The 21,415-nt window shown below is 43.8% G+C and overlaps 1 protein-coding gene across 1 annotated transcript in view; it reads left to right on the forward strand.

The window, feature by feature from the left end:
* Positions 1-21,415, forward strand: part of MSN (moesin) — a 64,663-nt gene that overhangs the window by 22,927 nt on the left and 20,321 nt on the right. Inside the window, exon 2 of the mRNA XM_035011488.1 lies at positions 17,969-18,052. Coding sequence (XP_034867379.1) covers positions 17,969-18,052 — 84 coding nt within the window. The remainder of the gene's footprint in view (positions 1-17,968; positions 18,053-21,415) is intronic.

Genomic DNA, 21,415 nt, shown 5'->3' on the forward strand with positions numbered 1-21,415 from the left:
TACACCTCTCCCCAACACATAGAAGACTTGTGGAATATGCAAAGATATTTCTGCCGTTAATGACTGAAGCATATTTGTGGATAGTCAGTGAGTAAAGTTAGCTTAAATGGTTTTAATATGACAATTAATGGTGAGCATTCCAAGTAGAGTTGCCTCAGGTTTTCCCGTGACTTTTTTGGGTGGGTGTCTGGTCAGCATTATTCAAGGTGACTTGAGAGAAAGGAAGGGTGGTAGCCACAAGATAAATTAAGTAGGCCAGTTTTATAGGATCGTTTTCAACTACTATTTATAGGTGTATGGCCTTAGGTAAGGCATTGAACCTTTCTGAACCTGAGTTTTCCATTTTAAAAATGTGGGTAATAGTGAAACCCACTTCCTTGGGATTTATGAGAGAGAAAATAGTTCGCAAGTGTGAAAGTACATCTAGGAGGGTGCCTGGCATATTGAAAGTGTTTGATAAATACCCCATTTCTCTTAATTTCTTTCATGTATTTTGAGATCAAAACATTTCAGGACCCTAGTTGGGCTTTGCCTCTTATTTGTAAGTGTGCAGTAGCACTATCTCTGTATGATTATTTTAATAGATGAGGAAACTAATATTTGAAGCAATGATGCCAATTACTGGCCTAGTTTGTGGTGAACCCCACTGTACCTTCCATTGCAGCTTGTCGAGGGGGATCGAGAATCTATGTGGGCATGTCTTGCTTTGTGAAGAGGAACCCCAGCTCTGGGGAGCCTTGAGAATTTCAGGATGAGGGAGTGGGGGAAAAGAAGAGCTATACTAAGACCCATGTTAGACTGGATGGTTGTGGGGTGGGAAGAAGAGAAGATGTGCAGAGGAGAAAATGATTAGAGGAACCCTTACTCAAGAGGGCAAAGTGGTTTGTGAAATCAGTGTGCCCCGCCTCTTTGCAGAAGCCAGGCAGCTGTGGCTGAGGCCCATCCCAAGCTCTTGCTGTGCTGGTAGCTTTCACTTCCTCTTTGTGTGTGTGGTGGGGTGTGGGTGCAGTGGAAATCTTCGTCTGGTTGCCTTTCCAGGTCTACCTGTAGGTAGACACGTTTTCCATGTGGACTGAATGGGTTGTAGTAGGCTCCCCTGAGGTGTGGCGAGTGGTTCCTCCCACGTTTGTGGGAGCTAGGGTAGGGAGTACTCATTAAGCTAAGCTGATACCTCAGTGGGGCTATGTAGAACAGAGCCAGCTTCCTATCTATATCTTGTACGTTAGGCCACCTTGTCTGGCTTTGTCTTCAGGAATTTCTCTCTCTGCCTGTGGAACAATTCTCCCCCAAATCTGATGATCTTGTGCCTAGTATTTTGGTGGTGGTCTGTAATTTACTCTCTTTTGATAAATTCTGGGGAGAAAGTCTGGGAGCTGGGAAAGGAGACCTGGATCCTTTGTACCTTAGGAACGATTTTCACATGTTGTATATTTCCCTGTAGCATTTGGAGGCATACATTGTGTTTCTTGCCTCTGTGTCCTTGTACATGCTCTTTCTCTAACCAGAACACCATAAGCTTCCCTTTCCGTTTAACATCTTTTTCCTGTGACAGTCTTACTTATCTCAGGACATGTCAACTCTTCCTCTAAAGACCTTCTGCCCTTCTACTTTCTCCATTATGGCCTGAGTGCCCCTTTATGTTTCCACAGTTCCCTCTGATTACCCCTATCACAGCTCTTGCTGTATAGAATGGTAATTACCCATTCACTTGTCTGCATGCTACTGCCTCCCTGCTCCCCCCCAAAAAAATCTGTTACATGCTCATTCACTCACTTTCACACACACATGTGCAAGCATTAAAATCATCTCAAGGCCTGATCCATATTGGGTATCTGATAAGTTGGTGTATGGAACCAGCATGTAGGCATATACAACTGTATCAGAGGGGCAGATCCTTTCTAAAACACCTGAGGTAGGTAAGAGTTGGCCCTATTTGCTTTTCTAGATCTTATTAGAATTGTAGGTATAATTTTAGGGTTTACTTTGGAACAATGTCTATTGCCTGGGCCATTGCGGAGTCTTGTGGGTAATGACTATAGAGATTCTGGTAGGCCTCATACCTGAGGCTGTCTGAAGAAACTAGACCCAAATTAGGGTAGTGGGGGAAAGGGCTTCTGAGTCTACCCAAAGAACTTGTGTGTGTGTGTGTGTGTGTGTGTGTGTGTGTGTGTGTGTAGGGTAAGTGGTTTCATGCATGCTCGTCTCCGCATTAGGGGTACAAGGATTGTATGTTTGTGGTGGTAGGGGTGCTAAAAACCCTGGTAATTTTGTCTGAATAGGTTAAACAGTTTTTACCAGTCTCAGTAATTTGGTAGCTGAGCTTGTAGATTGGAGAGCAAGATGTGGCTTTATCAACTGAAAAAAAGAAAATACAAAGCCATCTTTTAAAGAAGTTATATCAAATGATGTACTGTATGGTGACTAACATAACATAGAAAAAAAAAAAGTTATATCAGTCTATATAGGGACCCAAACTAATAAGCTGGATGTTATGTTCCTGTTCTCTTACTGACCACCCCCACTCTGCAACTTTTCCAAAATAATCATAGATCCATATAGCTCAAGGGCATTATTTAGGCTCTCTTTACCTTTGCTTCCAGAAAGATGACCATGACAAAAATGAAGACTGTAAGCTATGGCCACAAACAGAGATATCTAGGGCAGGTATGAGAGTACTCTTCAGCCTTCAGCACATCCACTGGAGGCAGGGGCTGAGAAGTTGGTATTTTCTTAAGGCCTATGTGATAAACTTTGTTCCCTGATGGGGGCAAGAGTTAGATTGGGTTATAAGATTAGGTGTGGGGGAGTAGTAGGCTGGGTGGGACTGAGGACATCCTGCTTAGGGGTGGTTGGCCAAGGTCCCCCATACAAGCCTAGCCAAGGATCATGCTGCCCTAAACATTCACACTTAGTGAGGCAGTGCTGTGGAATGGCATCTGCCTCTTCGCTTCACTCTAAATGAAGGAGGAGGTTCTCCCTGAACATTCAGATGGAATGTTCAGCCACATTCTTTGCTACTTATAGTTTAGGAAGTGAGGACAAGGGAGAGCCAGGGAGTCAGCTGGTCAGAGAGAAGTGAAAGGAAATTGAACAATGAGTAGGCTCAGGCTGTGGTACCCTCTTGCCATCCCTTACTCTGAGTGTGTTGGGGGGGCTGTTTATTATGGGTCTGAAGCCATTTTCTTTTTCATAGTTGCCAAAGCCACTCCAGGCCCATTAAGACTGCCTGCAGATCATGCTGCTTTAGCAGAAATGCTGAGACTGGCATCTAAAACCCGTATGTAGTAACTTGAGTAATGTTTGGGAGACTTTTTGAAAAATAAGTTTACTGCATTTTTGCATCTCCTGGTTTATTAATCAAAGAAGAGCATTAGCATGTTGTCTTCCAGTTTCCAAATGTAGAAGTTGCTAATTTGTATTTTTCCAGAAAATTCGTTTTTCCAGAAGTACTTTGGATCATCACCATTTGTCTCTAGGTATGGATCCTGTAATGTGGAAGGTGCTCTCAGTGTTAACTTGTCACCCTTCCTGTCCCTGTCTGTGAAACTGGGAGATTTATTGCAGATTATTCAGCCTGATCAGGCAGAGAACTCCAACTCCCTCCCCAGTCAACCAAAGCCTCCTCCAAGGAGGGGAAGTGTGGTAATGACATTATCTTTCCCCAGGCAGCCACGTGTTCTCTGAGAACAGGATGTGGGGAGGGCTGGGCCCCAGTCACAGGGTTTGGGGAGGGCACGGGAAAGTGGGTTGGTGGTGTGGGCATGCGGGTTTGTACCTACCTCTTTGGCTTTGAAAGGTATGAAAAGCCCCTGTATTCTTAAGGGTTCACTTATGTGTACTTATGTGTACACTTATACGTACATGTCTGTGTTAATCTTACCCTAATAAAGAACTATAAACACCTGTGAATAAAGCCCAACTCTTCAGGCTGGAGAAACTCAGTGGTAAGGAGTGGGTGGGCCTACGCTTCCCACTACCAGTTCATGCCTTATGACTCCTGCAGCCATAGACCTTTTGGCAAGGTTTTGTTGGGGGAGCTGGACCCCAGTAAAGAATGGGGCTGCTTTGTTTCTCTTTCCCAGGGCCCTAGTCATTCCCCTCCCCCCAGATGGCTCCCTAGCATACTGTGATGATTTGCATGTTCAGTTTCTTCTGAATTCAGAGGCCTCATCCTCTTCTTCTCCCTGCCCCCACTACTTCTGTTGGGGACCTTTGGAGATATGCTGCCTGGGGTGGGGAAAAGAGGATGTAGCTAGCTTCCTGTACAAGGGAGGGTGGGGTGCCTGCCTTCCTGCCTGTCTGCCCACCCGCCCAGTTGCCATTTACCCAGTGCTTGAGGAACTGACTGAAGAGTTCAGAGTCACCAAAGGCTGAGGGGCTTTCCAAGGGCCGAGGATGGGGCTTGTCTCTTAATGGCCTCTCTTCACAGTTCTTCACCATGGGGATTGCTGGCCTTTCTTTTCCTGGAATCCCAATGCTGAAATGGCCTTTAGAGGCCAATTGGTCCAACTACCTTAGGTGGGGAAACTGAGGCCAAGAGAGTCTTTAAGTCCTATAAAGAATCAGTGGCAGAGTTAAGATGAGTAAAATTCTAGAAAGTTATACCTGGAGGTCTCTGCCTTTCCCTAAGCTGGTAGTCCAGTGGTTTGCAAACTGTATTTGGCTGAGCTGCCTGGGCAGCTGCAGTCCCCCTTTAACTAGAACAGTTCTACTTTTATGTACTTTATATTTTGAAGTTTCATGTGGTTTTCTATCTGAAAGAGCGAAGAGGCAAGAAACTGCTAAAAATATAATAAAATTGAAAACCACTGAGCAAGACCTATCCCATACAGTTGGGGACACTCTACCTAGAAGGGGAAGAGATTATCCCAAGGTTACTGGGACCAGACCCAGGACCAATTTCTGGCCCACTGTTCTTGGCTGGTTGCTCCTAGATAATGGTGTAGCTCCCTCTACCACAAGAAGACTGTGCCTACCCCATTGCTGCATTGGTCTTCTCCCATCTCAAGGATAGTTCTTCTTGTGGCACCTGAGACAGAGCTAGAGGCCACTTGATTTCTTGTATGAAATAAATGACAATAAGTAAGCCATTGGACTTTCTTTTAGCCTATTTTTTTCTTTTAATTTAAATAAAAGAAACTTGGAAGGGGTAAAGAACAGCGTACTAGTAGTTGCGGAGACCTGGGTTCTAGTCCTGTCTCCTTCACAGTTGAGCAAATTGCTATATACCTCACTGAGGCTCCATTTCTTCCTTCTGTAAAACTGGGCTTGTCTGTGCCCTGCCTTTCACATAGAATTGAATTAGGTGAGAGAATGCATGTGAACAAGTGTCTTTTAAGCACTAAAGCACTGTGTACATGGGGCTAGGGTTATTATTGTATAAGGGTGAACCAGGAACCCTGGAAGAATCTGGATTGGATAATGAGGTGCAGGAGAAAAAGAACTAAAATTTATCAAACATCTAATACATGCTAAGTGCCAAGCCAGGTTCTTTTTTTTTTTTTTTTAAGATTTTATTTATTTATTTGAGAGTGAGAGAAAGTGAGAGAAAGAGAGAGAGCACAAGTGGGGGAGAGGCAGAGGGAGAGGGAGAAGCAGATTCCCTGTTAAATGGGGAGCCCAACACGGGGCTCAATCCCAGGATCCTGAGATCATGACCTGAGCCAAAGTCAGAAGTTTAATCGACTGAGCTACCCAGGTGCCCCAAGCCAGGTTCTTTTTTTAAAAGTAAAGGAGATGATGGTTCTCACAACAATCCTGTGAGGTAGGCATTATTTCTCTCATTTTACTTGTAGGAATATTGAGGCTTCAAGGGATCTATGGACTTGCATTGTCCCAGGGCCTCCCTCCAGAGCCCACACTGACAGATATTTGTGAAGAGACCCTAAGAATGTGCTTTGGTTTCCACTGGGGTTTTCTAACCCATTCCCTGACTCACTCCAGCCTCTCTCCTGTAGTAGTGATGGTACTGTTTCTTTTGCTTTCACATCTCAGTCCTGGGTTCTTTACCCCCAGCTTTCCTTGGCACCAGGCACATTTAAGTGCCCTTGTTTGGCCTTTAGCTGATGGAGCAGCCGTTTGGATCAGCCACCTTTTTGTTGACAAGAGGGTCTTCCTACTCCCTTGGGGTGCTGGTAAGGAGAATCAGGGATTTGTTGCTAGTCAGAGAGACCTGGCTTTTGGCCAAGGTCATGAAGCTAGAAGATGGCAGTTGTTTCCCTTCACTGAGACTCAGTTTCCTCATTTGTAAAATGGGGCTAAAGATGCTTACTTTCATGTGTATCATGTGCTGGTAAATATTTAAAAACAAGTTATCTGTTGAAGTCAAGATTTATACTGTTTACTGATCTCCATGTTGTAAATACTCTCATCATGGCCGATTCCAAGTTACCAAAGTGTGGTCCTTAATGGAGGAATTGTAAAGAGATGCACATGATCAGGGCTAGTGTGAGCTGGTTCCAGTGCACCATTATTAATCATCCCCCTCACCCCCTCATCCCTCCCCACATGCTCACATCTCAATGCAAATATAGGACCCCCTCACCATGTCTCTTCTGTTCTCCAAGTTCCCAGATCATCCAGGAAATGGAAAGTATCATTTAAGGTGCTCCTTGCCTAAAAACTCTCCCAGGAAAGAGTGAATATAGAGTGCTTAAGGGACAGAGAACTCAAGAAGGCTTTGATGGGGACCCTAATTAGAACATTTTGATCCATATGTTTTGGCTGGTGAGGTATCTGCATCAGCTGTTTTCTCCCATTGTCTGATTCTTAACTAGATGTGAGGATGGTGGAAGGCTCTGGGCAATGACCTGAGCATTTGATCATCCCAGAAAGCATTTAGCTTTCTGTTTGGAATTCCAGAGTCTCCCTCTACTGCCTGCAGAGTCTGCTCTGCCTGGGCCCTAACCTCAAAGTCCCTGTCATGAGGATATCTCGACCAGACAGCAGTTTAGAAGACCAGACCTCTGATCCAACCCCTCATCTCCTCTCAACAATGTCTGTGCCAGGTGATTTTCTTTAAATTTCCTAAGGGATAAGAATCACCTGGGCCAAAACCACTAATTCCCGAGTCCTCTTCTGGAGAGTCTGTTTCAGTAAGTTTGGAATGGGGTCCAGGAATCTGAGTTTTTAAATTAGTACCCCTAATGATTCTTATGATCAGTTAAGTTTGGGAAACACCACATGAGGACTGCACAACACTCTGCCAGGTTGGCATCATTATGCCCATTTTGCAGGTGGGAAGGTGGAGAGCTCATGGCTTATTGGTAGAGTTGGATCTTGCATATATGTTCAGAATACAAAGCTATGTTCTTCCTACAACAGAGACATTGATTTAGTGCACAATTGTGTCCATGATGGTGGGGAGTGATGATACTAGGTGGGTAGGTGAGCAGGTGGGTAGGGGAGTGATGATACTAGGTGGGGTGGGTTCCTGAGCAGAGAAAGTAGAGCCCTCTTCTGGTGCTCTGGGCAGACCTGGCAAGGGACAAGGATAATCCCTGCCCTGTTTTACAAATAGGGAGACCAGGTTGTAGAGGTGTTTGGCGGCAGTAGCAAGACTGTTTGCATTGCTGATCTTTTGTGGAGGTGGGCTGCATTCAACTCTAAAGGGCTGTTCACGAGGCCCAGCAGCCTAAATGTCTCCATAGTTGTTCTCTACTTATGTTTCTCTTCCTGCAAGCATCCCTCTAACCATAACACTAGCCCATGAGAGGCTGGTTGGTTCAGGGAATGGTATTCCATGCCAGAGGTTCCCAAATCTGGCTGGGCCTTAGAATTATCTGAAGTTCTTAACTTCTGATGTCCACGCCCTGCTTCTGATATAATAAATCAGAATTTCTGTGGGTGAGTTCAGGGAATCTGTATTTCAAAAATTTCCTTAGGTGATTCTGATAAGCCAGTTTGCAGACCCAGCATGTGATTTTTCTACATACCAGCTGAAGAAAGTTTGGAGGTCCTGGTGGGTTGTGTTGACGCGGTAGGGATTTGTGTGTTTTGGTGAAACATGATTGACGAAAATAGCAAGGCAGAGCCCAGATTAAGGAAGATCACACAGGCCCTGTAAAGGACAAGGTAGCATAGGTGCTCTCTTGTGTTCTACCTCTCCTCAGGGCTCTGCTTCTTGGGGAAAATCCCCATTCCTCCCAAGAGAGAAGGCATTTAAAACAATGCATGCCAAGGATATGCGTGTGTGAAGCTGATGTGCATGGCTTCACATTTTTTAACCAGCTAGAAATCTAATCACATTTTAGAGTTTGCCACCAAAGTGAAAGGGTCCTTTATGCTGAAAGGGCTCTCTGGAGGTCTTCTTGGGTAGTCCCTAGACCTCTGCAGTTGAACACATTTTCATTTTAAATCATTTCTAAGAGGCAGGATATTTGTAATAATATGGCTAAAAACGTGGGGTGCCCGGGTGGCTCAGTCAGTTAAGCATCCGCCTTCGGCTCAGGTCATGATCCCAGGGTCCTAGGATTGAGCCCCACATTGGGCTCCCTGCTCAGCGGGGAGTCTGCTTGTCCGTCTCCCTCTGCCCTCCCCCCATTTGTGCTCTCTCTCACCCTCTCTCTCTCTCTCTCGAATAAATAAGTAAGTAAGTAAATAAATAAATAAATAAATAAATAAATAAATAAATAAATAAATAAATAAAATATTTTAAAAATATATGGCTAAAAAGGGGGTTAGTAGTCATCCCATTCTACTTGTGATGTGCTATGTATTTTCATGTCTATTATTTTAACTTAAATCTCCTAATAACCCTGTTGGGAAGTTGATATTATTAGACCTGTTTTATAGATTAGGAAACTGAGTTTCAAAAAAAAGGGAGGTGAAAGAAGCTCCAAAGCCTTTTTCTGTTATACCATGCTTCAAAGAGCTGAGAAAATTATTTCTGGGACAAGGACTCTAGTTATGTGGTTTCCCCAGATACTGGGTTTAGCTGTTGGCTTCCCAGTAAGGTCGGCAGAAAGTTGACCTTAGCTTACCTCTGGGGTTAAAAACAGCTTTTTGACTTGGCCTGGAAGCCTCCTCCTGCCCCTGTAGCGTTAACTGATCCTGGCTTCAGCAATTTTAACACCCAGAAGCATAAGACAGGGGCGAAATCCCAGGAGCATTAGCTAGAACTCAAGCTGAGGCTTGGATCAGCTCCAGTGTGCTTCAGAGCTGTGAACCTGGAGGTTTCTGGGGTGGGTTCCTGAGCAGAGAAAGTAGAGCCCTCTTCTGGTGCTCTGGGCAGACCTGGCATCTCCAGGCAGCTGCAAATGATCTGTGTTTCCAGCCTACAAATACTTCTTATGAAACTTGCAGGCAGGAAGCTTGGTCAGGCAGACAACTGGTATGAATGACTGAAATAGAGCTGGGTGTAGCCCCAGAGAGGGGCTTTGCCCATTTGGGAGACTTACTTTATTAATGATGGGCCCTGTCCCCTTTTGTTTCAGCAGCTTCAGAGTTTTACGGGAATTGAAGAATCTGCTGTTCTTAGCTACCTAGATATAAATCTTTTCCTCAAATTCCCTGCTTCTTTCCCTGTTGCATCCCACCCTCTCCTCACCAACCTCCATCTCAGATCTTGGCTGTATCTGCTATCGGGGAACTTCCCAATCAGTTGCTATCCAAGTTTTTGCAAAAGAAGCTGTCTTAGAAGCAAGGATTTTTGAGTTTTCTTCTATGGTGTTATGAAAGGTTTAGTCTCCCTAGAATGAGTGTTAGTGAATGTCTCAGAGCCTGAAAGTTAGGCCTGCCCTCTGTTGAAAGCTAGACTTCCAAGCCATGGTAGCTTGGAGTTTTTCATGGAAGCAAGATGGCCCAGCTTCCTCTACATAGTCTTCATAGTCTTTAGCAGTGGTTCACCTGAGGTATCTACTGTTTCTAAGTGCCAGGGTGGTTCTATAGCTTATTAAGTGGCCACTGGATCAAGAGCCAGGTTTTTAATCCCTGATCTCATGGTGCCTAGCAGCTGTGTGACTCTGGGACAATGCCTCTCCTTTCCTGGACCTCAGTTTCCCTAGCTGTTATGTTGCAGAGTTTGAACCAAATGATCTCTTAGTTTCCTTTCAGGTCTGATAGTTTGGGATTCTGGACTGTTTATTCTCTTGGAGAACGGGGATGAGAAGTTCAGAAAGATGCTATTCTTGAGGAGCCAGATGAGATTCTAGAATGAGTGGATTTAAATTTTGAGGAACAGTAAAGAGAAGGAATGGCTATGCTGAGGAACTGGGGGGCAGCCTCTGTAACTAAGAAGGAGAGATGAGCTGGGGTGGGGGGTAAGTGAGTAGGTGTTGTTTGATCCTGGAGTATGGTTTGGCTGGGCTGATTTTGAGAGTAAGTCCTGGAGTTGGGTGCAAATGGCAAAAAGTTAGTTTACTTCCTGACCTTCATGTGTTGAGAGGGGGACTCTACCTCAGTCTGAGCTTGATCAAAAGGCCATACAATTAAGGCTGGATTAATGGTGAAGCTTCAGCTTGCTAAGGTAGTCTCATTGTTTCTGACCTTTACAGCTTTGGCCTCTGCTCTGAACTCTCATTCCCATAGTAACTAGGTTTGTTCTCATTGCTAAGTTAGTTACATGTGGGGGTTACTCCCCCAAATATATGGTGACTGGTAGAGTAACACCCCATTTCCAATATGCCCTTGTCTCCCAATGCTTTTTGGGGAGCTTTTGGAGGGCAAGACTGAGTCAAAGCAAGTAAAAGGGGAATCCTTGTCTCCCATGGCCTTTGTAGCAGTTGAAGCGGTTGAAGAACTGCTGACCCATTAAGATATGGGTGTGCATGGGGTTGGATGTGGCTCTCCTTTCTAGAAACTACTGGGAAAAGGCACAGGCACAGGAAGGGTTAACCCCAGGCAGGTCTTGATGGCTGTATTAAGGGTCTAGAGATGGGCAGGAAGAGGTCAGAACAGATAACAGCTCCAGGTACCATTTCCAAGTCAACAGTGGCTGAGTTGCTGGGAAGTGAGTGAGTCAGTGGAAGAGGGGGAGGGGAAGAGGGGGAATGCCTCCTAGGCTGGAGATTCAAAGCAACCCTTGTTTTCCCTCTTATGGAAAACAGCTGCTTGAGGCAGTGCTGTCATCCCAAGAGGCAAGACAGACCAGGCCTTGCCCTGCCCTGCCCTTGCCTCAGTTCTGGCAGCAGGAAATGGTGGGTGCTGGAGCCTAAATAATGGGGATTAGGTAGTTTGAGTAACACTGTGGTGACTGTTCTCTGTCCAGTGGCGAGACTGACGTTCTGAGGTTGCCCTGGTAAGGCTTGTTCTGCCTTTGTCCCCCTCCCCCACTTGCCTTTGTCTTCTTCATACCAGCAGCTCCACTGAAATGCCAGAGCGGGTGGGCCCTTGAGGAGAATGTGGAGGTGGCAGGTGGGGGTGAGGTCATTGAGCCCGGACACAACTGGGTTGACTCACAAGCTCTGCCCCTGTGAGGGGGCCTTCCCAAGCAGTACTTCCTAGATGTGCTCAGGCTTTCAATGCCAGAGTGTTTTGGCCTTGGACAAAATAGTTGCCAAGGCAGTGTCTGAAGACAGCAGTGAAACCAGCATGATCAGAGAGCAGGGTGGAGTCATGGAAGGAGCTCTGGGAATGTCTAGGAGACGGTCTTCCCCACTTGCTGGCTGAGTAAATTTGGCTTCAGTGATGTTAAGTGAGACTGTGGGTGATGGGTCTTGGCACATAGTTGGTATTCAGTAAGTGTTCATTTCCATCCTCCTGTCATCTGCCTCTGTGTATTTCAGTTTCATCATCTATGAAGTGGGGCCAGTAATTTTAATTCTTTCTGGTTTACATGTCCATACTTCAGGCAAATTACTTGTGGTTATTCAACTCTCTCTACTTTCTCCTCTGCCCACCCCCCACAAACTCCTCTCCAGGAAGAGCCATCTTGTAGTTCAGTGATATGGAACAAGTGAGGGGAAGCATTGCCCCGATCTCCTCACTGTGGTATGGCTACTGCTTACCTGGATGTTCCTGGCTCTAGGAAAAGAGAGGGTTGGTCCTTTCTTTGAAGCTGGCCAGGCCCAGAATCCAAAGTACCCCAGCTGCTGCAGTATCTGGCCTGGTTATTTTTGTTTTCTAGGCCAGACAACTGGGGACACAGGAGAGATCCCAGTGGGTTGAGGGCTTTGGATGGCAGACCACTAAGATGGGTTCATTAGTGAAGGACATTGGTGTGGGAAGTGTCTGTGTTCAGTTGTTCAATAAATAGCTATTTATTGTTCTTGGGCTAGAGGTGGGAGGGCTAGTGTATGAGAGGGTGACACCGTCCCTACCACACCCAAACTTTTTGTTGTTGTTCCCTAAACCCTTAGTGTTCTCCAGAGACAATCTTTAAACTCAGGCTGTGCCTAGATCCTCAGGGACAGGGTTTGGAAGGGATTTAATTCTCTACATATTGAAATAATACCCCACCTAGGCCAGTTCCTTCACTCCTGCCAAGCTGAGGGGCTGCCTGGGAACTTTCTGCTGACTTTGGAGGTTTTATTTTCAGGTTCTTGCCTCCCAAACTAGACCACCCTCTTCTCATAGAAATTGCAGAGACCAGGCCTCAAAGGAAGGCAGTGGGTACCTACTAGGGTGAGTGTCCAGGGTGCCCTGTGTGGTAGTGGGTCTGGGCATGCAGCTCATCTTACACACTTGGGTTCCAGATTAGTCTAAGGGAGAACAAGGGACCTTCTTTGATCAAGACTCTGTTCTACCTATCACCTTCAGGCCCCAACTATGTTATTACCCTTATTCCCCCCCCACCTCTGACACACAGAAAACAGGAGAGTACAGACCCATGACCCTGTCCTCATGACTCACATTTTCTTCTGAGTTAAGTGGTGGCAAGAATAGAAGTCCCTTTGTGTTTGCTTTTCTTTCTGTTTTTTTTTTTTTTTTTTTTTAAACCTAAGATTATTTGTCCTCAGTGAAATTCAGGAGTCTTAGGCTGTTCTCCCTGGAGTAGCAGCTACTGTGGAAATGGCAGAAACCCTGAACAGGGTTTCTGGAGGAGTAGGTTCCAGTTTGGTTTCAGCCGGACATCTTTAGTTTTTAGAAGAGCCCTTGTTCTGGGGTCATGCTCTATTTGGGAGGAAGGAAGCATAGACAGCACTAGCGTGTATGACATGCTTATTCCTAACCCAGGCTGGGTCCTTTTCTACCAATTGATTTATTCAAGAAACATTTCTTCAAAAAATATTTGACTTAAATATTTGGACTTGTGAACTAAGCCCTTAAGATGTTACATTGACGTGACCTGTGATTGATATGATCTATGATTGACACTGGCTTATTTACTTTGAAAATTCTTCCCAACAGTGTGAATTAAAGATAACTCCTAGGCTGTGGAATGTTTCCCTGGAGTCCTACCTCTTTCATCAGTTTCCTCCCTGGGCACTTTCTTCCAAAAAGCCTTGTTCTGATTCTGCCCCACTCTGCTCAGAACCTCCAGGCTGGCCGGCCACTGCCAACAGGATTAAGGCCCAGCTTTCTAGCATAGCCTTCAAGGCCCTCCACTTACCTTCCCAGCCTCTCTGCCTACTCTTCACTTTGTAGGCCTCATTCACCCTGGAGTAGACCTGCTTCTAAATGGGCCATCTCCATCCCTGTATCATTCTGGGCCATTGCACATACTGATTTCTCTACCTGGGACATCTGAGTGTTCTTCCCCCCATCCTGCAATCTCCTTTTTTTTTTTAATGCAGCTTATCCTTGTGGACCAGTGCAAATATCACTTTGAACTGTGGTTTCTTATCTCCACAAAAAGATTCTTCTCTTCTGCTATGGCATTCCTCTGGGTCTTCCTTGTAAATTATAGTTTTCCTATTATTCAGTAAGTCTCCTTGGGGTCAAGCACTGGTCCTACAGCTCTACTCTAACCATAGTTCCTTGAATGTAGTGTTCCCTTAATATTGGGTGAATTGAAATAAATTTATAGGAAGCTCCTTAACCTGGAATTCTTAGGCCTCCATGGGGGTCCATGGATATAATCTGAAGTGGGAAAGATCTATGAACCTGGATTGAAAAAAAATTACATATTTGTTTTTACTAATCTCTCACTGAGATTTAGACCTCCTTCAGTTATGAATACAAGCAAAATTGCACTCCTAGGTATTTCCCCCAAAGATACAGATGTAGTGAAAAGAAGGGGCACATGCACCCCAATGTTCATAGCAGCAATGTCCACAACAGCCAAACTTGGAAGGAGCCGAGATGCCCTTCATCAGACGAATGGATAAAGAAGATGTGGTTCATATATACAATGGAATATTACTCAGCCATCAGAAAGGATGAATACCTACCATTTGCATCGACATGGATGGAACTGGAGGGGATTATGCTAAGTGAAATAAGTCAAGCAGAGAAAGACAATTATCATATGGTTTCTACTCATATGTGGAATATAAGGAATAGCACAGAGGACCATAGGGGAAAGTAGGGAAACCTGAGTGGGAAGAAATCAGAGAGGGAGATAAACCATGAGAGACTCTGGACTCCGGGAAACAAACTGAGGGTTACAGAAGGGAGGGGGTTGGAGGGATATGGTAACCAGGTGATGGGTATTAAGGACGACAAGTGATGTGATGAGCACTGGGTGTTATACACAACTAATGAATCATTGAACACTACATCAAAAACTAATGATGTATTAGATGTTGGGTAATTGAACATAATAAATAAAAAAAAAAAGAAAAGAAAAGAAAGATACAAACCCCAGAATCTACAAAGGAAAATAATGACAAATTAATTATGTAAAAAATACTATAGGAAAAAAATGTTAAAAGGGATAACACAAATAACAAAGTGGGAAGAAATATTTGTCCAACCTATGACCAAATATGAACTTCCTTAGTATATAATAGATATATACTAATTAATTAATAGATAAAGAGAACAGCCCAATAGAAAAATAGACCAAGGACCAAAAATTAAACTGCTAATAAACATAATTATTTTTAATGAGCAAGCTCAACTCACTGGTGTAGAAACAAAATATAATTTTTATTTTTCCAAAAAAAACCCCTAATATGTTGGCTAATTGAACTTAATAAAAAAAAAAAAAGGATGTGAAATTAAAAAAAAAAAAAAAAAAACCTAAATGACAGAATGAGGAGAGCCTCAGAGCTGATGAAGGCATGAAGGTGCTGGGAAGGTGGCCCAGCTGGAGAGGGCATAGAAACTCTGTATCCCCCCACCCCCTGCCTACCTTGCCCTGGGCATGTCTTCCATTTGGCTGTTTCTGAGTTACATCTGTTTATAATAAACCAGTAAATGAAAAAAAAAAATGAATACAAGTGAAAAAAGAAGTGGTAAAAATGGCAGTACCTGTGACTTTGTCACTAATGGAAATCTAAGAAACGTTTATATCACAATTTTTTTGCTGTGGTTTTATTTTTATTTATTTAAAAATTTATTATTAAAATATAGTTGATATACAATGTTATATTAGTTTCAAGTGTACAACATAGTAATTTGACAATTCAATACATCACTCAATTCTCTAGATTGTAGATTTCTCAAAATATTTCTATGCTCAACACAATGTTGAAATTACAGTAGTAATAACTAATAAGATACAGTGCTAGGCAATTACTTAATATCATAAAAAGCACATATTTTTATAACTATTTCAGTATAATTGGTTTCTTTGTATCACTTTATTTCATGCTTTTACAAATATTCTGAAAGGGGGTCCGTAGACTTCATCAGACTGCCCAGAAGGGCCCATGGCACAGTTAAAAGATCAAGATATAAAATCTTCCCACCTCTGGATCTTTACACTATGCTAGATCTCTGTATTTCTTATATCCCCATGCTTAGAACTGCTCATTTAACCATCTTTTGACTCCTACTGAGTCTTGGGTACTGGAGGGGTAACTCAAAGTAAGACAGAAACCTTGAGGTGATAATGAAGTCCAGTGTATTAAAAGCCCTACTGGCTTTTTTCTACTCTTTCCTATCTCCTCAGTCATTGGTGTTTTGAGGTCTCTCTTGACTCAGCTCAATGGTGATTTGAGGCTAGAAGTTGAGGCCAAATTCCAGCCCATTGGGCCTCATTCTCACTACCTTATGGAGACCCATTCTATAGAGGTCACTGGATTGGCAGGAAGCCTAGGATAACACCAAGTCAAGGTGGCTAATCTTGCCCGTTGTCTCCCTCTGGGGTAACTTGCCTTACTTGTTCCTGCCTTCAGGGCCTTTCCTGTCCCATTGTCAATCTTGAAATAGATTTCCTCCCTGACTCCCTAGTGATATTTATTTACAAAGTTGTTCCCCAGGCCTGGTCCTCATCAGAATTGTTCAGCTGGCAAAATGGCTGTTTGGCCCCCTCTTCCCCGCTAACTGACCCCTATGCTCAGGAAAGACCCAGAGGTGTCAAAGACTGATAAGGCTTAATGTCTTACCCACTCCATGGGGATTTGCATTTTTGATAATTCTATTTTTAGTCTCCAACCAATAATATAAGTAGTATATAAGCATCTTAGAAAATGTAGATTCGTTTTTTTTTTTTGTTTTTGTTTTTGTTTTTTAATTTAAAGAAGGGAGAACACACTCATCACCACCCTAAAACCAAGCCTGACTAATATTGGGCATGATTCCAATAATTATCTCTCTGTGCATACTTTTTATAGAATTGAGCTCATGCAATCTTGTTGCTTTCCCTTCTTTGCTTAATATTACTGAAGTATTTTCCCTGGGCATGAAATGGTCTTCAAAATATTTTATATGACCTTATATAACAAGCCAGTTTGTGGCTGTTCTATATAGAGTACTTATGCAAAATGTCCCACAATTTAAAGAATTAATCTTTGATTTCTTCTCCTGGGGGATATTTTACACTTTGATGTACAAAGTTAGTGTATTGGTTTAAATTGAGGTTTGGACTTAAATCTGAATCCAAACCCTGTCTTCCCCACTTACTAATGATATGACTTTAGACAAATATTTATTTCTCCACCCCTAATGTGGAGATAACATTATCTACTTCATAAGGTGATTGTTGATATTAAATGGGATAGTGCACGTGAATCGCCTAGTGAATAGCAAGTCTCCACACATGAAAGCTACTGCATATTGCTACTACTATTACCACTACTACCAAGTCTTCAGCCAAAGGAACAAATCTCTACTGATGAAATTTCAGCTATCATTGACCTGAGCTAGGGGGTCTATTTTAAAAGCTGAGGGTACTTTTTCCAGTGGCTATAAAATTGTGTGTGTGGCTACCTGTTATTTTCATTGGTGCCTGCCCCTTTTCCTTTTCCCCTCTGCTGACTTGGCTTTGGTAGTATCTCTGTGCCACCCACACCTACCTACCTTTGCTAAGGCCCCTTTTCTCTTTTGTGCTTAGGGAGACCAATGAGACACAAATGCAAGAAGTATTAACAATGCAAGTCAGTATATAGAACCATAGACACCAGCATTAAAATGGTTATCACCTAGTGTACTTGACACCCACCCCCCGCATTACTACTGTTGTACAGATGAGGTGAACTAGGGCCCAGGAAGGAGATAAGACTTATCCAAGGTTGTAGATTGAGACAGTTGCAGTGCTAGGCTTGGAACCCAATGTTCTTTATCTTGCCCTTAACTTGTGTCTGCAAAGACAAGTACTGTAGATAATTCAGGTTGTGGATCAGAGGTGGGAAGAGAATGCTGTGGGCCTGGAGCTGGCTGGTGTAGGTGGGGAAGGCTTCCTGGAAGAAGTACAGTCAGCACTTGCTTCCTCTTGATAGTAGACTGATTTGCATTTATGTGTTTGCCCCTTGGTAAGCATTGCTCTGTGGCTATGTTTATTGTCTTCATAAGCTGGTTGGGAGCTAGGGTCTGGTTATTGTTTGTTTATTTCAATATTCTCCCTTCCTTCCCACCAATATCTAAGTTGCTCAGATTCTTAGCATCCTAGTTCCCTCTTCTTTGGTTGAACAGATACACTTGTTCCAGGCTCTGCTAAGCACAGAGCCAGACAACTAACTTGCCTCTTTTGATCTCATCCTAGATTAATGTGCGTGTCACCACCATGGACGCAGAGCTGGAGTTTGCCATCCAGCCCAACACCACCGGCAAACAGCTGTTTGACCAGGTAAGGGAGGGACTATTTGTTTCTTAGCCTCTGCCACTTCTTCCAATAGTTTTCACCACAGTGCCCACTTCTTAGGAATCTCTTCTCCTACATGCTCCTTCAAGATAAGTCCAAATAAAGGCTGACCCCCACTTTAATAACAAAGGAGGCAAAGTTTAACTTTGGCAGCCTGCACCTCAGATGGCTCCAATTAATCCTATCCTTGGTCCTGAACATGGTAGAAAAGAGAAGCGAGCAGGGTATGACTCTGTTAGATGCTCTAAAAATGTTAGCACATGGAGCCTTCCTCTCAACTCTGAAAGATGCAAGTGATCTCTCCCCCATTTTAATGATGAAACTCAGAAATTAAATAATTTACTGTATCTAGCCAGTATCTGGCTGGGATTTCAATCTGCATTCTAATCACTGCACCCCATGGCCTCTGTCACTTTTTTTTTTTTTTTTTTTTTTTTCTTCCTAGTAGAAGGAAACCAACTTATTCTCTCTGAGGTAGTGTGCTCTATGTACATTTCCTTCAAAAGAACATTGGGACTTAGGACACCACTGGGAGTGCTAAATGCATTATGAGGGTACTTCATACCCTGAAGTCAGGCCATGGAGATAATGATGACGTGTCATTCCCATCTCCAACGCAAGGGGTGTCCCTTCACAAGGAGTCACTATTATCAGAAGGGATATGCTATATATAATCTAATAGCTGGGTGGGGGCCACAGACTCTTTCAGCATTCAAAAACTCTCCAGGGGCCAAGGGAATGTGCCATCTGTGACCAGACTTCCAGGAGTGAAAATGGGGTTCCCATTTCCAAAGGCTGGAATCCCTTCAGATGGGTCATTATCCCATTTCTCTACCAGTTTCTGGTGAGGTGGGGGTCTGATATTGTCTAGGATATGTTACCTTAATGGATTTTCCAGGCCCTCTTTCTCCTTTGCCCTCTGAGTCCCTCTGTTGTCTAAGAACTTACCCAGAGTTGGGGAGCAAAAGGAAGAAAGGCTCCTTCAGCCTCTTCTCAGACTCCTTCCCAGACCCCTGGTTCTACACATTACCCTTCTCAAGCCAAATGATGCCATCCCCTGCCTTCAACACTGGGGGCTTTGTTCATTTGCATTGGAGGGGGATAACTGTGGAGGGAGGGTGAGGAAGGCATCATTTAGAACCTAGGGCAGAAAAATTCTTGAACAAAGAGGCTTATTAACTTCAAAAAGCCACAGAGCATGGTAATTCTTTGTTCGTGTTGGTTTGATTTGTGTACTGTGGGTGTTGTTCTGTAGGAAGCCCAGATGGTAGGGAGCCCTGGACAGATGGTATGCTAGTTGTGAAAGCAACTACTTCCCAAACAAAACCTTTGAGAGACTTGAAGCTTTCATGCTGGCTGGAGAGAGGAAAGGGAGAAAGCCTGTAAGTTCATGACTTTTCATCTGGAAGATCAGTGTTGTTCTGAGAAATATCATTTACTGAGCACTTACTATGGGCCAGCCTTGGCTAGGTGCTTTAATCCTTGCATTGATTCTGCCTCTGAGAGGTAAAAGAACATACTCTAGGTTATGCAGCTAGTAAGTTGTAATATGGAGTTTCAAATACAGCTCTGCCTGCAAAACTGGTTTTCCCACTGCGGTATTCTGCCTGGGTAAATGAGGCTGTTTGGGTTGAGAAGACTTAAGGTAAGATGTGTTCTCTGTCTTGAGATTTCTGAGGGGCTGTCATAGGAAGGAGGGAGAAGTAATGTTCTGTGAGGTAAGATGGGGCAGAGCTGGGACCCCGTGGGTGAAAAAGGGAAAAAGATTTGAACTCAAACAAGGAATTGAGCATCTGGCACTCTCAGGGCCAAGGCAGGTCTGGATGGGAATCCACAGAGGTATGTGTTCACAGGCTATTGGGGGATATGATCTTTTCCCTCTCTCTAACTTGATGAGTGAGTCATTAAGGGAAGAAGTCCATTCTGTCTGGCCTTTGAGACCCATTATTCAAGGAGGCCCTCCTGGTGGAATTGGGGCCTAGGAGGAAGGAGCTGGACTCCTTGGAAGGAATTGACAAAAGCTCTGGGGCCACCCTGGGACCCAGAAGTTATCTGGCCAGTAACCAGAGAGGAAGCTGACTGGAGAGGAAGCACCCTCTTTGGCATCAGTAATAAATAACAGGCAACAATGGGAGGTCATAGCTCAAGGAGACACAAGACCTGGTGGGAAGGGGAAGTGTGGCCTATAGTTCCTCCGTTTACCTTCATGAGTGTGCACACAGCTAGGGAGTGGAGAGAACATGTTTTGCTACAGCAATTCTGTCACCACTTCTAAAGCCTGAGGTTCTTCAGAGGGCTCTTGATTACCTAGGTGCCACTAAGGGGCAGTGCCACCACCATGAGTTCCATTTTTGAGAATCACCTGCCCAGCCAGGGGCTCTAACTCTATCTGCCTCTTCCCTTCAAGATACTGAGCTCTACAAGAAAGGTGAAATCTCAGAGCATCCATTCATTCATTTGTTCATTGACTGATTCACTATTGACAGAAGGTCTACTGTGTCTCAAGAAAAATCTCTAGACCTATTAAACACCATCTCTGTCCCTAAGGACCATGGAGTTCCTTACCTATAGAAGCAGAGAAAAGTAAATGCAACACAACTCTCTTCTCACATAGAATAAAACACCCTTGAAGTTCAGGGTGACATATAGTGTATAAACTATGGGATTTAGTGTCAGCCTTGGGTTCAAATTATGTCCTGCTATTTAGCTGTGTGACCTTGGATGGCTCATTTATCCTCTTAGGACTTGATTTTTTTCAGTAAAAAGGTAATCAAACTAATTTCAGAGATTTTGTGGTCTTATTTAATCATCAGTAAGTAAAGAGTCTGGTGTATAGCAGACACTCGAATGTTGATTGTTCTTATTAAGGGCTAAATAAGTAGTAGAAATTGCCCTGGGAGTTCAGATAAGGGAGCCATTAAATCAGGAAGATTTTTCTGGCTTGGTAAAGTCCTTAGGATTTGTGGATTCTGCATTGAAGACAACAACCTTTTCTTCTTTTTCTTCCATTTTTATTTTATAAAATAACTAACATCTATTATTATAATAGTAATATCCCCATCTTGTAGTTGAAGGATTGAGGCTTACGGGGGGGGGAAAGACCTGTTTAAGGTTAGATAGCTAGGAAGTGGTATAGTGGCTTGAATCAAGGCATATATCATTTGCAGTTTTCCCAGTGCCTTTTGTCAACTGTGTCCTCTGTGACCTCCCCTCTCTTTGCCTGTTCCCATTCTGAGTGGAGGAAATTTGTCCCTAAACTTAGAATTCTAGCTGAGTGTGTTCTATGCTATAGAGCAGGTGGCCACTTGAACATAGGCAGTGTAGAGTAGCAGAAACGGCGTTGGTGGC

This window comes from Mirounga leonina, unplaced genomic scaffold (assembly GCF_011800145.1).
Source record: "Mirounga leonina isolate KUSES-001 unplaced genomic scaffold, KU_Mleo_1.0 Mir_101283, whole genome shotgun sequence".
In the NCBI taxonomy this organism is placed as follows: Eukaryota; Metazoa; Chordata; class Mammalia; order Carnivora; family Phocidae; genus Mirounga; species Mirounga leonina.